Source organism: Sardina pilchardus, chromosome 7 (assembly GCF_963854185.1).
Source record: "Sardina pilchardus chromosome 7, fSarPil1.1, whole genome shotgun sequence".
Lineage (NCBI taxonomy): Eukaryota > Metazoa > Chordata > Actinopteri > Clupeiformes > Clupeidae > Sardina > Sardina pilchardus.
Window position 1 is genome coordinate 9,638,388 of NC_085000.1, and position 16,383 is coordinate 9,654,770.

The 16,383-nt window shown below is 42.5% G+C and overlaps 2 protein-coding genes across 3 annotated transcripts; both read left to right on the forward strand.

Annotated features, from left to right (window-relative positions):
- The first annotated feature begins 735 nt into the window (after positions 1–735).
- Positions 736–4,582, forward strand: rab5if (RAB5 interacting factor). The gene is made up of 4 exons (XM_062540691.1): positions 736–1,023; positions 1,721–1,824; positions 3,248–3,377; positions 4,094–4,582. The coding sequence occupies exons 1-4, from the start codon at positions 916–918 to the stop codon at positions 4,133–4,135; spliced, it is 384 nt and encodes a 127-aa protein (XP_062396675.1). The 5' UTR covers positions 736–915; the 3' UTR covers positions 4,136–4,582.
- Positions 4,583–5,641: 1,059 nt separating this feature from the next.
- dhx35 (DEAH-box helicase 35) lies at positions 5,642–15,915 on the forward strand. 2 transcript variants are annotated; one of them, XM_062540693.1, is made up of 22 exons: positions 5,642–5,688; positions 6,215–6,342; positions 6,529–6,621; positions 6,779–6,856; positions 6,963–7,067; positions 7,357–7,418; positions 8,082–8,151; positions 8,271–8,330; positions 8,704–8,816; positions 9,279–9,375; positions 9,739–9,897; positions 10,385–10,595; positions 10,757–10,881; positions 11,193–11,247; positions 11,462–11,652; positions 12,616–12,693; positions 13,107–13,236; positions 13,361–13,442; positions 13,848–13,919; positions 14,124–14,235; positions 14,534–14,616; positions 15,150–15,915. In XM_062540693.1, the coding sequence occupies exons 1-21, from the start codon at positions 5,649–5,651 to the stop codon at positions 14,570–14,572; spliced, it is 2,100 nt and encodes a 699-aa protein (XP_062396677.1). In that variant the 5' UTR covers positions 5,642–5,648; the 3' UTR covers positions 14,573–14,616; positions 15,150–15,915. The 2 variants fall into 2 exon arrangements, with proteins under 2 accessions (XP_062396677.1, XP_062396676.1); XM_062540692.1 differs by having other exon boundaries at positions 14,534–15,915.
- The last annotated feature ends 468 nt before the right edge of the window (positions 15,916–16,383 follow it).

Consider the following 16,383-nt stretch of genomic DNA (forward strand, 5'->3'; position numbering starts at 1 on the left):
AAAGATATCCTTCCAACTTGGAGCATCAGTTGCAAATTGCATAGTGACTTTGTTGTCACTGACAGTAACCAATCTGAGATGGGTGTTTTGTGGGTTTGTGGGACTGTTATTAAAAACTTTATTAATGTGTTATTAATGACAAATTACTGAGGGTTGATAATATTACAGAGGACCATACAATTGTGTTCTTGATTAAATTCTTTATGAGGTCCATGAAGTCCTGGACCTGTAGCCTGTTTTCTCTGTGTATGCATAACATCCTCATTGATTGGCATCATCATGCTTCTAAGACCTCTGAAATCATATGTTCTTCCCATTGATTTATTAGCCCATGCATGACTTTGGCAATGATGATCAAACATCCAGGTCACGCATTTTCCAAATAGTTTTTCTAGTCCGCTTAATGAGTTTACTTTGCAGTGCACCAATGAAAAACAACACATTAATGGCTTCACAATTCACCTTATTATAATCCTGATACTACATATAGCGGACAGAAATACACCATGTGTATTGACTGATTGATTGATTGATTGATTCATTCATTCATTCATTCATTCGTTCGTTCATTCGTTCATTCGTTCATTCATTCAGTCATAGATTAATTAATTCATTCGATCAGTGACCGTCTTCCAACAGCAGATGTCACTATTTAATTTTAAGAGATGTTCAGACCCAACGTGGGTGAACGTCGCATTTTGTTATTGGCTCTCACACTGGGGTCAAATGGTTACAGCGCATGCGTGCACAGTGCGGCTTTGGAAATCTTCGACACCAATTTGAGGAGTCAGCAGTGCTTTTATTTCGAGTTAACGCTATCCGCTTCTTAATAGAATCGGAGATATATCACACAATAGTCAAAATTGTGTCGCTCTGTTCACAGATTCAGCTAATACCAGGCGGTAGTCCCAGAGAATGACGAGCAGTTCAAAAAAGAAAGAAGAAGTTCATCTCGCCAACGGTGGAGTGAAGCAGTCCACATGGAGCAAAGCCTTCAATAGTAAAGCTGTATGGGAGGAGAAGGTGGGCTTGTGATTGAGAAAGAAAAATCTATTAATATATATTGTCCCCCAAAAGCAGGCTGTCATTTTAACGGATATTTTTTAGTACTATCTTCTTCGTAAGTGTCAGAACTTGGCCAGGTGTCCAGTTGGCTTGCTTGCTAGCTAGCATAGCCCCTGTAGTGTAATGTCAGATCATCTGACATGGGGGGGGTCGTCGATGGATTAAGACAAGACGGTTCAGTGGTCATTTTATGGACGCACAATATTTCTAAGTTAGCAGAATCTGTTGTATTTCTCGATACGGGATTGTGATCAAGGTGACGCCTGTGCCCGTATGCTAACAAGGCGTTCTCTACCTCATCTACACATTACTAACGCTTACATTATAGGTTTATGAAACTAAAGTGGGGATTTGTGAAGTTGTGAAATACCAGTGGTTAATATGAAGATCACATGTACTGAAACACAAAGCTCAGCAGACGTATTCTTGATTGTGTGCCCCTGATTCACATCTGATTCACATACAACCTTGGGAAATTGAATGCAATCTAATGATTAACCTAAACTTTACTTGCAGACTGCAACAGTTAAAGGGGGTAGCTGAAGGAAATTGGGAGGAGCTTCAGTTTCATATTTCGGATGTGGGCATCTTCGCGGATCATTGATTCAAGACTCCTTCATGATGAAATGGGCTAACAGTTTGCTTTGTTTCACAGGACGAGTTCTTGGATGTGATCTACTGGTTCAGGCAAATCATAGCAGTTATTCTTGGAGTAATATGGGGCGTTGCACCACTCAAAGGATTTCTTGGAATAGCAATGTAAGCATATATTCTTTTCTTTCATATATTATAGAAAGTTAGGATATAGAGGTGTTAAAGAATATCACAATTATTTTACAATGCCTATAGAAATCTCTCATTTTAGTTCTTTTTTGGGTATTTTCGTTACTAGGGACAAAAGCAGCAAACCGTTCGGTATTGAGGTAGCTAAGCGTAAAAAAACCGTTAGGAATGCATTGCTGATATTAGCAGGTTGGCTATTTGCATCCTATGTAAGTTGTTTAGTTTGATATGACAGCTTCAGAGTCATGTTGTTGTTGATAAACTAACTTGAAATAGGGAGAATTGCACACCTTCTGCAGCTGGTTGCCTTGCAACTTTCTCTCCAACATCCTGGAAAACCACAAATTGCTGTAGCTGTCCATCCCATGTGTTGTTGCAAAACATTGACCACATTTTCATGCACACCATATTCTTATTAAGGACCATATTCTGGTAATGCCAATATTCACAATAAGATGTTTCCATGTGAAGATGAAACGGAATATTCCTGTTCACATGTTAATCAGCATATGCAAAAGCAGCAACGTGCAATAGAAGTGATGTCTCAATGGTTTCTGTTCCTGAATTTCATTCATGAATTTGGTGAGGTTAGAGTCACTATTGCCATTATTGTTTTGGATCATAGCCTTATAATAGACTGCTTTGGTTGAGGGGTTTACACCGATTCTCCATCTGTTAGCAGTGCACACAAAACCTTCTTCTTGGAGCTATATTTGCAGGGCATCAAAGCAAGCTACCAACATTTCTTGCACAAACATGCACAGATGGAGTTTAATATTCTGAAAAGGGGCCTTCTGTGACTAATGTGTTTCTATACCACAATATTCCGGTTTTTAGTATTCCGAATATGACCTTATTCAGGTTATGGCATCTGGAAGAATAAGGTCTTTACATGACTCGCGTGCAATCGGAATATTGTCATTACTCGTTGTCAGGTAGGCTCGCACCAGTGGGGTATCCTACGAAGCTCAATTAGTGAGTTAGCGAGGTATGTTGCGTTCAAAGCCAGGTAATGCTGTCATCTGAAAGTGCCTCTGTCTGTTTTAGCATCTCTCTATCGGGAGCAGGTTATGTGCCAAGTTAAAGCTCAAATTGTGTAAAACTACCGCCTACCAACCAATCCTACTGACCAATCAATTATCTTGGAAAACGAAATTATCTCACATGTAAAATTCTGTCATATATTTTACAGGCTGAGCTCCACCTCGCCAAACATTTTGAATCTCGCAGTCGTTTTTTAACTGTGTTGCATGTGCAAATATGCCACTACTATGGATGACCACCATCAATTTAAGTTATAGGCTAGACACTAAAAATTACCACCCTAGATTATGCTAGATATGTCTAACTTGCTTTGTAGGATACCCCACTGATGCAGTCTCTGTGTTTTCCCCTCCAGATTCTGCATCATCAATGCAGGTGTCCTGTACCTGTACTTCAGCAGCTTTCACCAGGTAGACGAGGAGGAGTATGGCGGCACATGGGAGCTGACCAAAGAAGGATTTATGACATCTTTTGCATTATTCCTGGTGAGATGCCATCAGATCACTCTTTCTGTCTTTCTTTTGTCTGTCTTTCTGTTTTAGTGGATAGGTTGCAATGTGTAATTAATAGGGCTGTATTTGGGGAATATAGCTAATTGTGATTTTTCTGACAGATTAATTTATTTATTGACAGATTTGTGGTTATCAATAAATACATTAATTCAGTTCAGTATTCCAAAAGTCCCTATGAGTTGTGCTGTTTGTAACTGATGCCAAGACTTTGCGATTAGGCAATTGCATTGGCTCATCTTGTGATTGCAATAATTGTGCAGCCCTATTAAATAAGAAATGATTGATTGACGATTTGCTGTTCACAATTAGTAATTTTTAAAGTTGGTCCCTTTTCAGGCTTTTGTGTCCTACTCATGCAAGGTGCTATGTGTGAATATAAATGTCTTATTGGATAAGTAATTACCATAATTTTATAAAATACATTTGAATAGAAAGGGGGATTGTTTATTTAATTTTAGGGTTTTACTTTTGAGATGTTGAAACATCAAGGATTCTGCGTATGTGCTTTAAATAGACATGATACACTCTAACCTTGACTAACCTTGGCTAGAATGTATGATATCTGTTATATCTGTTTTATAACCAGGATATCTTGTCAAAACAGGCATGAGCAAAGTAAGCTACAATATAACATTAAAGTCATGTATTCCTTTTTTTGGTTTTAAAATGTGTTAACTTTGTTATTTCAGGTGGTATGGATTATCTTTTACACAGCATTACACTACGATTGAAACCCTATGGAAAAAAACATTGCGTGGTAGAGTGAGACAAAGACATTTTCTTCAGTGTAAAATGTAAGAATATGCAGAACTTCCAGCTTCAAGGTGTGGATGCATCACCTGCAGCACACGGCATCCTTGACAAAGAAGTGCATTATGGGTAACTTCAGTAAAATGGCCATTTTAGAGTCCTTGGTCATTGTGTCTGAGTTTTAAGCTAAAACTGTCCTGTGCACTGCCATGATTTGTTTTTTTTTGTTTGTTTGTTTTTCAGTGAATGACATTGTATTTAGCTGGAGAATTTAACTTAATTTAACTTTATTGTTTTTTCACGATTAGCTTCCGAATCAGATAGTCTTACCAAATCAGTCAATGAACTTGTTTAAACATTAAACAGTGTATAGATTCTGTACAATATGCATTTTATCATATCCTGTGTATTAAAATGATTTATTTGTGTGTCTTTGTTATGTATAGGCTGTGTAACATACATCTCAGTATTTTATAGTGTATTAACTGCAAGCAAAAATATTTGCTGTACCAGGTATACACTCAGCTGTACACAAGGCTTTTGAAAGACTGTATTTTCTGATGGAAATCTTTTGGGAATTGCATTAAACATGGACTTTGTTTGTCCCACATTTTATAACAGACAAAGTGTTGCTCTGTAATGTTGGAAGTACAGTTGATCACAGTAAATCTATCTAGAGGTTTGGTATAATCAGCTCTCGTGGAGGAAATTCAACCACTACCCTGCAATTTTCCTCCCCAAAGCGCATTTCTACTCCGTATGGTTTAAAAAAGGGAAGTTTTCAGGCATAACTGACCAGTGGCAGTCTAGTGGTCAGCGCTAACCTGTTATCAGACTGCTTCTAAATGCTTTCAGTTACAATGGAACCCTGAAGTTGCTCATGATCGGTTTAAGAGGTCATAGCACATTTTTGCCTGACTAGTAGTAGTTGTATGAAAGCTAGGTGACTTCAAGGTGAAATTAGACATCTCTGTGCTACTCTTGTCACTGCAACTGCAATCCACTGGTAACCAATGTGTAAGAATGAATAACTGCAATATTGTCGATGACAGGACTGTTAACTTCCTCATACTTACATGTGTTGGACGTAGGGAATGATTTTTTTTAAAGAAATGAATGCATTGCACTATAAAATGGGTGAAACTGGCGTGAAAAAGGTTCACCCAACCAACATACAGGCAATAGTTATAGTCTCCCATTGAACCAAAAAAAAAAAAAAAAAACCCATCAGTGTTCTTACGAGCTGTTTGATTACATAGTTTCCTTAATAGATGATAAACAGTTATGTCTTGGATTTTTCATCCAGCTCAGGAAAGGTTTTATTTAAAGGCGATACCTAAAATATTATACTGATAATAAATAATAGTCTCTTAAGTGAGCGACATTCTAAGAGAAACGGGGCCCGAATTTTAAAATGATTTATTCCTTATTCAGTCTCCTTATGCCTTTAGTGGGTTATAATAAAGTTTTGAAGAATGTGACGTCAATTTCAAGATGGCGGCGCCCCACTCCACGATGAAATTCTGGAAACCCGGTAAGATGAAAATATATCTAACAAAAATGGAATTGTGCGTGGTTTCTTGACGTCCTAGTACTCTAAATGATATCGTGTGTCATTACATCACTGGAACAAAAGTAAATCAGTTTAAGATGCGTGATATCGGTAGTTCAGCAAAAAAAAGACGCTTTCGTGTTTTGGTGGAACCTCTGCAGTGGTGTTTGCACCGATTTGCGTTCATGCTATAGGTCTGCGCAATTTCAGTAACATAAAGTTACTTCAGCAAGTGTAGCTGTGGTCTAACCTTTCGTACACCGTGGTCAAAAACCTTTATCCTGAGGTACCGCAGACGCTTTCTCGATGGTCTCAACTAGACAGAGAGTACAGTATGAATTAGTCACGAGTTAGCTGCGTCCTCTTCAAGTTTAGCTAGCCAAGCTAATCTGTCTGTCAATGATGACAATGATGAGGTACATAATGTTAGTTTCATAATATGAGAAACATTTCCCCAAATCCCCGATTGTACTGTACATTTAATGTTTTCTGATGATGCATGATACAGGAGCTGATGCTCCGGGTGTTTCGGAGGAGCGGGAGCTAACGACAGAGACCACTGGCTCCCCAGTTATTTACAACCCTCACACTGCGCTGTCTATTGAGAAGCAGCGGCAGAAACTTCCCGTTTTTAAGGTATTTACGTGTCTTTGCTGTTTCATAGTTACTATATATATATGTGTGAAATTCGTGCAATGGATCTCATGGATATGTACTAATAAGGCTGAATGGCAAATTAGTAGTCAATATTGCGCACAGAAGCGCAGGAGTTATCCTGAGTGACATCATAGTTATGGGCGGTTTTCCTCTCTCTCTCCTCAGCACAGAAACAATATCCTCTACCTTGTGGAGAACTACCAGACAGTGATAATTGTTGGGGAGACGGGATGTGGGAAAAGCACACAAATACCTCAGGTTAGTATTGACTAGTCTCTCATGCTGTCAGTAAGTCCTTAAATATGCGCAGTTACTCTCCCAGATGCTGTTTTTAATATGTCAAGGGGTGCCTCAATTTTATTGACCATCACCCATTTCTCTCTTTCTCTTTCTCTTTCTCCTTTCCCCCCATTAGTACCTCTTAGAGGCAGGTTGGGCCGCAGAGGGAAAGGTCATAGGTGTGACTCAGCCTCGAAGAGTGGCAGCTACATCAGTAAGTGTGCCTCTGTTGCTTATGCTGTAGATGCTGTAGATGGGAAATTTACCTTGATTTCCCAGCTCGCCTATTGAAATGAGTCTTGATGTATTCGCTCCCCAAGGTGGCCAACCGTGTGGCAGAGGAACGCGGGGCACTGCTCGGACACGAGGTTGGCTACACCATCAGGTTTGATGACTGCTCTGACCCCCATGCCACCAGAATAAAGGTATTCCTAAATACTGGCCTGGCCTGTGAGGACGCATGGAAATGTGTCCTCTCATGCTGCTGAAAGCAATTGTATCCCGGGGCACATTTGCATGGTTTTATTTCTTATAATTCTTAGATTAAACCACCAACTAAATTGTCTGTATGATTTGATTTTGGTGATCAGTAGGTCCTCTTCTTTTTGTCGTGGCTAACGCAATGTAATTTACTGCATTATTAAGTCATTAAACATCAAGGAATGCAGAAATCTATGCACCACCTGAATCTGCTGACTTGTGTCTCTATTTCAGTTTCTCACAGATGGAATGTTGGTGAGGGAGATGATGGCTGATCCTCTGTTGAAGAAATACAGGTGAGAATTTGTGAACCTGTCTTCGCAGGCATTACTTTCCAACCAGATCATAATGTTCTCTCATCTAGCCTACTCATTTAAAGAATTCTAAACACAAGATGTTTTCCCCCTAAAAAGCACTTGTCCCATCACATGTCCTTTACATTAGTGGCTCCCAAGCTGGAGTCCACAGACCCCACTAGGGGCCACCAGGGATTGTAGGGGGTCCGCACAATGTTGCCTGGGCTGAGGTTGTAAGGTTACCAACATCATATTTTTGCACATTAGATGTATAAAATCCCAATTGGATAATCAAAACTGTATAATCCAAATTAAAACACATTTTTGTTCCACATTTAAATTCATGTAGCTATTTATTACCTCTGACCCCTGAACTTGTGTGGGCAACCTTCAGGTGGGGCTACTGTAGGCTAGGCATTGGTAATTCATCCCCAGACCCTGATTGTTGAATGAAACAATGTCTTGTGTGTGTATGCGGGTAGGAGTGTGGGTAGGGGGCCCTGGCTTGTCTTAGACACAGGCAAGAGGGCCTTCAAGGAAAAAAGGTTGGGGAAACACTGCTTTGCATCATCATCAGGTTATTCTTGTCACTGATGACAATGCATTTGTGAGGCCCTGGAAGTCTGTTTGTCTCTGGGTACTGAACACGTTTTTGTCTTTCAGTGTCCTCATGTTGGATGAGGCTCACGAAAGGACTCTGTACACAGACATCGCCATCGGACTCTTGAAAAAGGTGAAAGTCACCTTGCTGCCTGTGTGTCTTGAAACAGCCAGATTTGATTTCACTGCATTAAAAGGAAAAACATTGGAATCTGTCCATAAAGCCCATTGTGTCCATCTGCCCTCTGACAGATCCAGAAGAAGAGGAGGGACTTGCGACTGATCGTCGCATCTGCTACCCTGGATGCCAAGGTGGTTAATTCAGATGGGTTTCAAATGAAGATATACTGTGTCTGTGAGGCAGAGCAGGGGTGGATTTCATTGGGTTTTTTCTTTCTTTTTTTGTTTTTAAACAAGCCATTTGTGTGTTGGTTTGGGGGTTGATAATGATGAGTAAAGAGTTAGTAAGGTACTTAATGCAAGTGTAAATGCATGTAAGACAGATAAACAGACAAACACTGTAACTTGAAGTCGTTTGAAGAAATGTGTTAAAGTCAAAGATTCCAGAGTGCTGTGCTCTATAATCTTTGGTTGAACATGTGCATTTTGTAGAGGTTACACATCCTTTGAAGGGTAGACGGTCTTCATTTCAATGCTGATTTGTTTTGTGGGTGATTATTTTCAGAAATTTCAGGAGTTCTTCAATCTGAATGAGTCTGGAGACCCCAACAAAGATACCTGTGGCATTCTTACAGTCGAAGGCCGAACCTTCCCTGTGGATGTCTTTTATACTGTCAGGTATTCAGCCTTTATTCCTTTTGTACAGATCGGAAGTGAATGGATTTGTTTTTGTCCAGACACGCTTCAAATGTGCGATGATTGCAGAGTGATATTGAGAGGTTGCTCAAAGGGCACAGACAGGGTTGGCTCATGTTTTTGTGTGCGTGTGTGCGTGTATGCGTGTGTGTGTGTGTGCGTGCGCGCGTGTGCGTGTGTGTTACTGCGCTATTTCAGATTTGTATTACCTGCGTCCATTAGTACCATGACTTCATTTTTAGGCACTATAGGGACCTTAGACTGGTAACCTATGATGGTGTTTTCTGTCACAATTGCTGCAAATTTGGGGAGTAGATGTATGGCATTTTCCTAATTTTGTTCCTCCCTCTCTCTTGGTCTCTGTCTGGTCTGTCTGTCTGTCTGTCTGTCTGTCTGTCTGTCTGTCTGTCTGTCTGTCTGTCTGTCTGTCTGTCTTCCTCCCAGTCCTGTCCCTGATTATGTGAAGGCCACAGTGGAGACAGTGCTGAAGATCCACGAGACTGAGGAAGATGGAGATGTGCTGGCATTTCTCACCGGACAGGTTTGTTAGCATCGCTAGCGCTTTGATAATGCATGAGATAATGGAGGATCCAAACCAAGAAACACTGCAACTGCAAGACACAACAAAATATTGATAATTTTATGAGCTGTTCAGCGTTGTTGGATTATTGGTCCTGCTATGTAAATTCTAAATATACAGAATATATGTAATATGACAGAATCATACAGAGACATAAGAAGTTAAAGTTACTAGCCTCCCCAAGTGTTACGTTCAACCCCTACGGTAGAATAGCACATCTGGTTCCTGCAGCTTCCACAGGCTTGCTTTTCTCCATCCTTTGCTGTTGACTGAACACACAAGGGCTTTCCCCTCATGATGCTGATTGATCACCTTCCTTCCCAGGAGGAAGTGGAGAAGGTGGTGTCCCTGCTGCAGGAGCAGGCCCGGACGCTCTCTCGCTACGGCATGAAGAAGCACCTCCGGGTGATGCCCATGTATGCCGGCCTCCCATACGCGGAGCAGATGAAAGTGTTTGAAAGGATGCCCCCTTCAGTGCGGAAGGTGAACTGGCTTCAGCACTCGCCTCAGAAAAAAACACGACAAGATTTTTTTTTTTTTTTTTTTTAAGATATTTTTTTGGGCTTTTATGCCTTTAATCAGATAGGACAGTGTAGGGTGACAGGAAACGAGTGGGAGAGAGAGTAGGGTGGGATCCGGAAAGGACCACGGGGCGGGAATCGAACCCGGGTCGCCGGCGTGCGGTGCAGGTGCCCCAGCCAGTCGCGCCACGACTGGGGCCAAAAACACGACAAGATTTTTAAAATAGATTTATTTTGTGTTGTGTTACATTCACCGACATTCAATATCTTGCGCTACATTTTTGTTTATTGAAATGTATTTTAGGATTGAATGCAAATAATTGAGGAAGATGCAAGCATACTAGAAGTTGAATGACATTATTCATTATGGTCAATCCCACAGGTGAATTGAACTGCTGAACCTGCCAGAGAGAATCACAGAATATATATTTTTTTCTCCCTCTGTTTAGGTGGTGGTGGCAACTAACATCGCTGAGACCTCCATCACCATCAATGGGATTATGTTTGTCATTGATTGTGCGTTTGTCAAGCTGAGAGCCTACAATCCCCAGACAGCTATCGAGTCACTCGTGGTGACCCCCATCTCTAAGGCTTCGGCCGCCCAAAGGGCTGGTCGGGGGGGACGGAACCGCCCAGGGAAATGCTTCCGGCTTTACACCGGTAAGACTTGCCAGAACGCATAAACCATTACACGGTGTAGACCTCTCACATAGTGAACGAAATTACTGGTTAGCACATTTTAGATGGAACATCACCTGTGATACCCTGGTGTGTGCGTGTGCGTGTGTGCATGTGTGTGTGTGTGTGTGTGTGTGTTCCAGAGGAGGACTATGAGAAGCTGCCCCCCTCTACAGTGCCTGAGATGCAGCGCACTAACCTGGCGCCGGTCATCCTGCAGCTGAAGGCTCTGGGGATCGACAACGTGCTGCGCTTCAGCTTCCTGTCGGTACGTTGCCCGGCCCCGGCCAGCTCTCATCTCAACACTACTGGACACCACAAGGCTAATGTCCGCACAGCTTAGCCACTGGAGGAGAGGGAAATCCCCCTGCACACGCCCACAGAGTGTAGCGCTGGAGCTGGTGCGCTAGTTGTTGGTTGCAGCAACTCGAGCTTGATAAAACCGATTAGAGGGAGGAAAGGGTGTGTGTGTGTGTGTGTGTCTGTCTGTGTCTGTGTGTGTGTGTGATGTGGTTGCACTGGTGTGTGAGTAGAAGTCCCATCAGTGAATCATATCTGTGTCTGTCCTCTTGTCTGCAGCCCCCTCCTGCTCAGTCCATGGTCCAGGCTCTGGAGCTCCTCTATGCACTCGGAGGTGAGATGATGATGATGATGATGATGATGCTCTATTTACTCTAACTGGCCACAGAAATGATGGTCACACACCAGATATGTGATGGACAAGAATGTACTGCAATGAAGTTGATGATAATTGTTGAAAAAGATGAGCTAATACCTATTGTAGTATATTTCTCTATGATTAATTGTCCTGAGAAAGTGATTGGCAATGAATGTTGTTGTCTCTGCAGGTCTGGACCAGTATGGCCGGCTGACTGACCCTATGGGTGTACGCATGGCGGAGTTCCCCTTGAGCCCCATGTTTGCCAAGATGCTGCTTGAGTCGGGCAACTTCGGCTGCTCCAAGGAGATCGTCACCATAGCGGCCATGATGCAGATCCAAAACATCTTTGTGGTGCATCCCAATCAGAAGAAAGCAGCAGTAAGTCCAATTTTATTGTGTATGTGTGTGTGTAGTGGTGTAGGTAATTATCTTCCTTTCTTTTCACACTACAGTTTTTTCCCTGCTTATTCTGCTTTTTGTTTGTCTGTGTATTTTCCCTGCTCATGTTCCTCTGTCTTGTTTTGCTTCTCTCAGGGTCATACCCTGATCATAAGTATGTGTGTGTGTGTGTGTGTGTGCCTGTGTGTGAGTGTGTTTTATTTACCTGGCAGACGGGTCAGCAGAGCTCCATGATGGAGAGCTAATCTGTTAATTTTTGGGGATGAGCTCAGTGCTCTTGTAAAGTTGCAGCTGCACAACTGTTTAGCGTGACCTCTGTGGTGCCAGCTCTGTCGTCTCGTGCCAGAACAGCGCTGCTCTGTGACCCTCCCACAAGCCTGCTTTGCAGCTCCATCTGTTTGCGTGTGTGAGTGTGCTGGTGGTGTCGGTACACTACCGCTCAAAAGTTTGGAGTCACTTAGAAATGTCCTTGTTGTCATCATTATAATGTAAATGAAAGAATTGGCTGATCTTTAATGACGTATCCGCATACAGATGCACATTTTCAGCAAGCGTTCATCCAGTGTTCCAAAGGCTCACTCTGTTATCTGCTAATCTGATATCATTTTAAAAAGCTAACTGAGAAAACATCGGAGAACCCTTTACAATTATGTAAGCACATGATGTACTGTAAGCGGAAAACTGCTGTCCTGATAAAAATAACAAAACAACTGATCTTAGCTGGAGTAGGTTGGAGATTTCTAAGTGACCCCAAACTTGTGTGTGTGTGTGCGTGCGTGCGTGCGTGCGTGCGTGCGTGCGTGCGTGCGTGCGTGCGTGCGTGCGTGCGTGCGTGCGTGCGTGCGTGCGTGCGTGCGTGCGTGCGTGCGTGCGTGCGTGTGTGTGTGTGTGTGTGTGTCTCTCTATATTGTCTTTGTGTCTCACTCTACCTGCTTGCCCCAGGCCAGGGAACACAGGAAGTTTGCAGTAGCTGAAGGTGACCATCTTACTATGCTCAACGTCTATGAAGCCTTTATCAAGGTATGTGACTACCAGCTGAGCAAAATAACAAGTGGAAAATAGACTGGACCAGGATACAGACATGTTTGAAGTGATTACATCCTTATAAATAGAGAAGTTATTTCTGTGAATTGATTGTAGAGCCATTTTGAATTAAGTCCCAAAGCAGATTGTTGTTTGATAAGAAGTCCATTAAAGGCATACCATATTATTAGTTCCCGAAGAGGGATTGCATTTCTTTGTCTGGTTGGAATATTGGTGAAGGCTTTTGGCATAGCCTTGTCAATACTGATTGTCCACATTTCTTTGGCACAATTTCAACTACCAAGGTTATTTCCCAGACTGAACTCTTATCACAGTGTCAAAAGCACCTTTGACCTGGCTTGAGTAGTAAGCCTGTCCTATCTTTGTGTGTTGCCCATTGGTGTCCTCAGCACCAGAAGAGTTCCCAGTGGTGCCAGGATCACTTCCTCAACTACAAGGGCCTGATACGGGCTGTGACCGTCCGGGAGCAGCTCAGGCGACTCATGAACAAGTTCAAGGTGCCACGAACCTCCAGTGAAGGTGTGCACAGCTCCTCCTCTCTCTCTCCCTCTCCCTCTCCCTCCCTCCTGTCGATCATGTCCGTGTTCTGTATTCCCCTGTGTTTAGTAAGAGTCTCAGATTTGGTTTTGATTCCTCTGTTCAGGTGACCCGGATGTGATCCTCAGGTGCATTGTTTCAGGATTCTTTGCCAACGCTGCCCGCTTGCACCATTCTGGATCATACAGGTGGGGCTTTTGGGATTGGCGGGTTGGGCTTGTACTGCCAGTGGCACCTCATTGTTGATTATAAGGAAGGGCTCACCATCCCTCTTACAGTAGGTGTAGCGGTCATGCTGCACTTGAGTTGACTGTTTTTAAAAAGTAGCTAATCTGTACGTAGCCCATGCAGCACAGTGCATTTTGTGTGGGTTTTGTGTTTCATTCAATTGTCCAATCTGTGGCACACCCCTGGTCTAAGGTCTCCGTGACAACGCATTGAGATTGAAAGCATTTGTCTCTTAACACTACTCAACAGCTCCTGCTTCCTCTCTCTCTCTCTCTCTTTCCGCCTCTTTTCTTCTCTCTCTCACACACGCTCCCTTGGTTGTGCTCATGTCTCTCCCCCCCACTCTCGTTCTTGCTTTCCTCCAGGACCCTGCGGGATGACCGGGAGCTGCACATCCACCCCAACTCTGTCCTCTTTGGGGAGAAGCCCCCCAAATGGTCAGTACCCCTCCCCCTGTATGTGGGTGTGTGGACACACAAGAGACATGGAACTGTCGTGTGTTTCATTTACCTATATGATTACCTGTCAATCGTTACCTGTCCAAATAGCTGAACCCAGTAGCTAGTCCTGTACACTCTTATCCTGTACACTCTTGAGTCCAGGCTTATATTGTGTGTGTGTGTGTGTGTGTGTGTGTGCAGGGTTGTGTTTAATGAGGTGGTGCAGACCTCTAAGTACTACATGCGGGACGTGACTGCTGTGGAGTCTGCTTGGCTGGTGGAGCTGGCCCCTCATTTCTACAAGCAGGCCAAGGTAGGGGGGGGGACGCCCGCCCAGTGGGGAGGTCTAGGGGAGGAGGGAGGCAGACACTCAGCACTCTGGATACAGTATTCACAGTCAAAACCCAAACATTGGGCAAAGTTTTACATTGAATGTGCTTTTGATTTGAGCCAGAAAAACATGTTCTGGAATGTACCGCCAAATTGGTGTGAACTCTTATGTATTAAAACAATCATTATACAACTAACATTCTCTCTTGCTTTCTCTCTCTCTCTCTCTCTCTCTCGTTATCTCTCTCGCTATCTCTCTCGCTCTCTCTCTCTCCCCTCAGCACGGTTCACTGGGAAGCAAGAGAGCTAAGGTCTTCTGAGCAGACGGGCCATCCCTGCTGCCCCCACACACTCACCACATCAGGTGCTAGCCCACTCCTAAGAGAGTTTATGGGTCTTGGGCAGAAGAAGCTCCACACACACACACGCACACACATACAAGTACACACACACACACACACACACACACACACACACACACACACACACACACACACACACACACACACACACACACAGATGAAAGAAGAAAGCTGTGTGTAGGTGCAGCAGGCCAAATCCTCTGAAGTCCCTCCGAAAGACACTGTGTTCCCCCAACCTCGTGTAAATAGAGATGTGTGAAATATATGATCTATTTATTGCATCATTCCCACTCTTCTGAGCCCCCCTGTCCCCACTCATATGAGTATATGAGTATACACCGTAAGTAGAGCAGGCTTAAGTCCAGGGATTTGAGGTTATAAGCCATATGCCCCTGGCCATGAGCATCTTTTAAACTTTATTTTTTTAATAATGGCTTTTTTATTCCGTTCTGGCATGGCTTGATAGTTGAGGACCGATGGTAAGGGAATTACAAGAACTGTGAATTTATTTTTTATGTTTACTTCCATCCTCTAGCATGAGGCAGTGTGAGTGAGAGGTCAGTGACGACAAAGACAGATAGAGACACAGAGATGGAGAGAGTGCTGACGAAAGAATGAGAATGGCAGGTACGTGACTCGACAGTGAATGTACCATGCATATATACCTCCCAGTAAATGGGGGGAGGGAGTCATTGTAGTAATGACCAAAATTCTCCCCAATCTACCACTGTGTTTTACCGTATTCAGTGGCCTTTTTGTAACCATTGTGTGCCAAATTATTTAATTGTATTTGACATTTCATGGTACATGTTACCATGGCACATGAAATGGACAAATAAATTGTAGTTACAATTGCACAAGAAGCAATCAAAAGGAAAGTGCCAGTTTTTTAAAGCGTGCTTAAAAATGAGCATTTAGATCTGTGGAATGCCTCAATACTGTTAATTTGAACATCTTTCTGATATGTTTTTCTGTCATGCATTTAGTCCGTTCCCAATGTCGTGACCTTTTTTTACTAAAAAGTTTTATTTTTGTTCAAGACCAACCCATGCGTTAATATCTCACCTATAGTTCCTCTTTTCTACTCGTTTCAAAGTTTTTTTCCCTTCTTTTTCATTTTTAACAGTTCCCTTCATCACGATGGACACTCCCTTTTTCCTTTGTTCTTTTGGCCCTGGCGAAACTCGATTCTCGGAAACCATATGTTTTTTAGGGAGGAGTGAGCCAAATCAAATGGTTCTGATTTTCTTTTTCTTTTTTTTTGTATTTTTTTAGCTCCAATAAAACCTGCTTTCATTTCAGTAAGGTTAGCGTTATAACTTTATTGGTAAATGTCTGCATGGTGAAATATATCAGATTAGATGTAGCGGTCACACCACTTGATAGCCTTAGATGTAGTTCTTACAGAACACCACAGATACTGGTAGGCAGAGGTCAAATACAATCAAATTAGTCAAAATATTCATTGTTGCCACATACTCTTGCATGTGCGATGAAACTACAACACTTTGATGCTCACAAGTAGTTTTACTCTCATAGTTACAACTAGTTGCCAACAAGAAGAGGTGTGTAGAGTTATCATCTCTAGAGTGTCTGAGCGCAGGCAAAATGTTATTCTACAGAAGTACAGAATTATAGTCAGTGAATTCTATTAAGATCCACTCATTGCCCAAGTGTGTTAGACATATCTTCAAATAAAGCCAAATGGTCATGCATTCAACAATGTGGTGGTGTTTTCATTTTTCCATCATGATTCCTTTTGAAACAGT